The sequence below is a fragment of the Zophobas morio genome, unplaced genomic scaffold (assembly GCF_036711695.1).
Source record: "Zophobas morio isolate AGI-343-1 ecotype UQ-CSIRO unplaced genomic scaffold, CSIRO_AGI_Zmor_V1 ptg000024l, whole genome shotgun sequence".
Taxonomy (NCBI): domain Eukaryota; kingdom Metazoa; phylum Arthropoda; class Insecta; order Coleoptera; family Tenebrionidae; genus Zophobas; species Zophobas morio.
This window is the reverse complement of record NW_026972129.1, coordinates 9776186-9780913: the sequence shown is the minus strand read 5'-3', so window position 1 is coordinate 9780913 and position 4728 is coordinate 9776186. Positions and strand designations below refer to the sequence as shown.

The window sequence follows — 4728 nt, the reverse complement described above, 5'->3', positions numbered from 1 at the left end:
ATGCCTCGTGTAATAGGCGCTATCGATGGCACACACATACGCACACAGTCTCCTGGTGATCCACAAGCGGAAATATTTCGTAATAGGAAGGGCTACTTTTCCATAAATTGCCAGGCCGTATGTGATGCGGATCTAAAAATTAGAAATATTGTCGCTAGATGGCCAGGAAGTGTGCACGATAGCACAATTTTTAATGATTCATCTTTGTGTGCCCGCCTTGAAAATGGTGAATATGGCGAAGATTTTTTGGTAGGTGACAGTGGGTACGCATGTCGTCCATTTTTGTTAACATCATTGGTGAATCCAAGAACACCGGGAGAGCAAGCATACAATGATGCTCATAAGGCCACCAGGAATCCTATTGAAAGGTGTTTTGGTGTGCTGAAGCGACGATTTCCGTGCCTTTCTGTTGGATTGCGCACCAAAATGGATACAACACTTGCAACTATTGTGGCATGCGCTGTGCTACATAACATAGCAATTATGGCTAAAGACGACGAACCACCAGTGGATCCCGCAGTACACATACCTCAAGAAGTTGAAGTGGAACCTGCACATATTAGAGAAAACCACCATAACGAAAACACGGCTGTTCGTAATGTTTTAATTAGAACGCATTTTAATTAAAAAGGTTAACAACACTTACAACTGGTTTAGATTACACTTCTTAACTATAATAAAAGAACAAAAACTATAACTTTTAACTCAAAAAAAAAAAAAACAAATAATTGATTAACTGATTTTGGCCAGCTCTTTTTGCTTAACTTTAATTTCCAAGTTATAAATTTTTTTTTTGAAATTGATTTCCATATTGGCCAATTGAATTTTTTTTAAATAATAAAGCTTCTTCAATTGGGCCGTTGTTTTTTTGTTGGTGTTTATTTTCGGTCTTCCAGGCGGGATATATTTTTTTCTAGCGCGACGCTGAGGACTAGGAACGGTTGGGCTTGGTTCCAATGGGAGCTGTAATTGGGAATGGCTAGGTCCTGCCACTGGTTCTAAGGAGAGCTCTATGGTAGGACTGGGAGTTCGCGATATACTCTCGTGAGTTGGGATCAATATTACATCTAGAAATATAATAGCAAGTTATAAATAGATTCAATATTAAGACTTTAGTGTGAAAGATCTAAAAGTGGGTTTACATATACGATTCTTACTAAAATATATCCTACAAACATACACAATTGACTTAAGTTCATTTTTAAAAAAATTTAGAAATACCTACAGGTTTTTGGAAAACTTTTTTAGTACATGGTTATTAATTAAAACAAACTAACTAATAAGAGAATTATTACTTATTGCCATTGTTTTATAACGATAAATAATATTACAGACAAAAAAACCCAAATATTTTAATTTTTTTAAAGAAATATCCTTTAATTTAAAACGTGATCTTTAATAAAATCGGCAAAAGATGACCCAAATTACATCCGGTAAAAATTTCAACTTTGAATCTTTACTCACACATAAGCTAACACGGGCTATAAAATTTAACATGGGAATCCCTGGAGCCCCTTTTAAAAAAGATGCATTATATATACCTGTCCTATATACATATATATACAGGGTTTTTTTTAAATAGATGGAAACTTTTTTTAAGGTAATTGGTCATGATGTAGAGAATTTATGCATCAAATATTGATCTAATAAAAATCCTTTAGTTTTCGAGATAAAATTGATTGAAAATCTGTTAAAATTTGCGTATGCGCTACTGATTCCGAAAATGTTAAAGGTAAATTTGATCACTATAGTAATTTAAAGTAGGTAAAATTGTTGCTTGTTAACATGACAATACATTCATTAGCCCATCATTTTTTGACGTTTTTGCAATTTTTTGGAAGAACAAAATGAATTTTTCTAATTCTGAAATGACTGACATGGTTCTGATGTATGGACAAGCCTTAGGAAACTCCTTGGAAGCTCGACGTTTATACCAAGAAGCATTTCCCGAACGAAGATTGCCAAATCATAAAACATTTGTGAACGTTGTTCAGCGTCTACGAGAAAATGGGAAATTTCAACCTCGTTTTAGTGATCGTGGTCGTGAAAGGACAGAACGGACACTTGATGCCGAAGAAGAAATTTTGAATGTCGTTGAAAACGATCCAGGTACACATAAGCATTAGACGATTGTCTTACCGAGTGGGAGTTTCACCTTTTGTGGTGTGGAGAACTCTACATGAACAAGGCCTACACCCCTATCATGTACAACGAGTTCAGCATTTGAAACCAGAAGATCTGCCACGTAGAGTTCGCTTTTGTGAATGGCTATGCCAAAAAAATAGAGAGGACCCTCAACAGAATAACAGATATAGCTGCTGAAATTAGAGCACATCCCGAAATGATAACCAGAACCCAACAATCATTGATTAGACGTGCGGAAGCGTGTATACGAAATGGTGGTGGACATTTTGAAAACTTGCTCTAGTTGCATACGTTACGTTTTGTTTCATTTTATGGTTGATTAAATTATGATTTTGAAGTTTTAATTGTCAGTTCATTAATTATTGTCATTGTTTATTTGTTGCTAGCAATAAATTAATAGCAACAGTAGTTACACCTCGGCAGTTTTCAGTTACTAGGTTTCACATTTTTTCGTGAAACCATTATTTATCAGTGGAGGAATGAATGTTTGGATAGGGGTTAAATTTTCCTTTCAAAATTTTACTAAAACAACAAACGTTCATTTGACTTCTTAGGTTCCCTACATTCACCAGATTTTTTGTTTCCATGTATTTCAAAAACACCCTGTATATGTGTGTGTCTATATACTATTTATATGAAATTTGCTTCATATTGTTAATAATACAACTACTACTTCCTGAAAATTTTGAAATAATGCTCAAAAAAAAAACAAAATTATGTAACATTACGATAATTTATTATAGTTGTATTAATAAATATGAGCAAGAATAAAATCATAAGAATAAATTAATGTCATACCTCTGTGGTAGATATTGTCATCATCGTAGATGTTGGCTAAGGGTTTGGCTTGGGATTCTATCATAGCCAACAGTCGAGCATCTACCTCTGTCAACTCGGATGGCTGATATTTTCCTCCACCTGTTTTTGTTATGTGCTTCTAAAATAACAAAAACAAATTTATATTTAAAATAATTTTTTGTACGACCATTGCTTATTCGATCATTTACCGTACAAGTTTCCATAGCAGTAAGTTCAGTTTACGGGTTGCTACGACTAACAACCAAGAGGCGAACGGTAAGTAATCATGCATAAGATTTTTTTAATTTTAAATTCCATGTTTACTCGACTTCGATATTTTCGCTTTCAGAATTACTCATGATTGATATTTTACGCAAATAAATCACTCACTAATAGTCGCGGAAAGAAAATTAACTCCAAATAGAGCCAGATCAAATCTAAATCGACAGAGGTCAAAATGGAAATTGATTTTTAAAATTGTTGTTAATATTAAACGAAACCATAGTAACAAATTTTAAATTAAAAAAAGACCTTGTTGATGTTCAATATAAATTCTTTCAATTTATGGATTTGATAAAAAGACGCAAATCTTTTGATGGTCGTACAAAAAATAGTATAAGCATCACGAACGTTAAGGGGGTTTAGCTTCGCTCCGTCTCCAAACTTTTGTCTTCGACCAGTAAACACCCCTTACCGTTCTTAATACTTAATATACTATTGTGAAATAAACCTTCTCCTCTCTTCTTTTTTTTATTAATTGTTCCACATCCACGTCCTCGTCGCATTCTTCATCTATATATCTCCTTTTCTGAACATATAATTAAAGTGTGAACGTAATGCCAGCTTTCATTCATACATACATACATTCACCGCAGCAACTGTCTTCTTAGCCACCCTTTTCATGTTCGACCATAAAAATTTGAGCTGCTGGGTGGTTCTCGGTCCTGATGACGACATGGCGTTGAACTCTTCAACTGCTTGATCCCAAGCCTTCCTTTTCTCTTTCAGAGATGTCCCATCTGTTTTTTTGTCCTCCAGTACGGGGCGAAATCTGCAGGATAAGGTAATGATAGGACAAGTGTGGAATTGGGAATTGGGAGGGCGAAATAATGAAATTCAAATCAGGGTTCACAGTTGATGAAATTAAAGGGAGGGGAAGCTTGTTCTTCTAAAATTCATTAATTAATTTATGGTGACTAAAAATCAGTATATATATGAGAAACACATTATGTGATAAACCAGTGCAATACTGATATATAACTATATGTACAGGGTCATCAAAATTGATTGAGAGAGTTGGTACCCCCTGTTTTTGTCGTGAAGTTTGTCAACCTTATGACAGATTTGTTTAAGGTTATATGGCAATGAATTCAGTGGCGTGACAACAATTAGAAACTTCAAATCTGACAACTAATGTTTTTACCAAAAAAAAAGTCGAAAAAAGACGCCACTGAGTTTTGAAATTTGAAACTTCAAATCTGACAGCTAATATTTTGATACAACTTAATAAACCAAATTATTCAAGTTCAGGTTTACCAACTCTCTCAATCAATTTTGATGACTCTGTATAAACAAGAAAATTTAACCTAAAAAGAAATTAACACATGGACACATACCTACCAATTACACAAGTTTAATTTCAATGATACCCACCGTTCTAAAATGGTGAGGGCGATTTCTTTTTCTTGCTCCGTAAAGTTCTTGCCCCTTTCACGCTTCTGCTCCATTTTAAAACCCAGGAAACAAACTTCCACACAAATTTAACCTCTCGCACCGGTACAAGTT

General features: G+C 34.4%; 1 protein-coding gene across 1 annotated transcript; it reads right to left on the bottom strand.

Moving 5' to 3' along the window:
• Positions 1 to 732: 732 nt before the first annotated feature.
• LOC135135242 (uncharacterized) lies at positions 733 to 4206 on the bottom strand. Its single transcript, XM_064064264.1, has 4 exons — positions 3808 to 4206; positions 3674 to 3751; positions 2944 to 3082; positions 733 to 1067 (listed from the first exon to the last, which is right to left on the bottom strand). Exons 1-4 carry the CDS (start codon positions 3898 to 3900, stop codon positions 733 to 735), a joined length of 645 nt encoding a protein of 214 aa, XP_063920334.1. The 5' UTR covers positions 3901 to 4206.
• Positions 4207 to 4728: the final 522 nt, after the last annotated feature.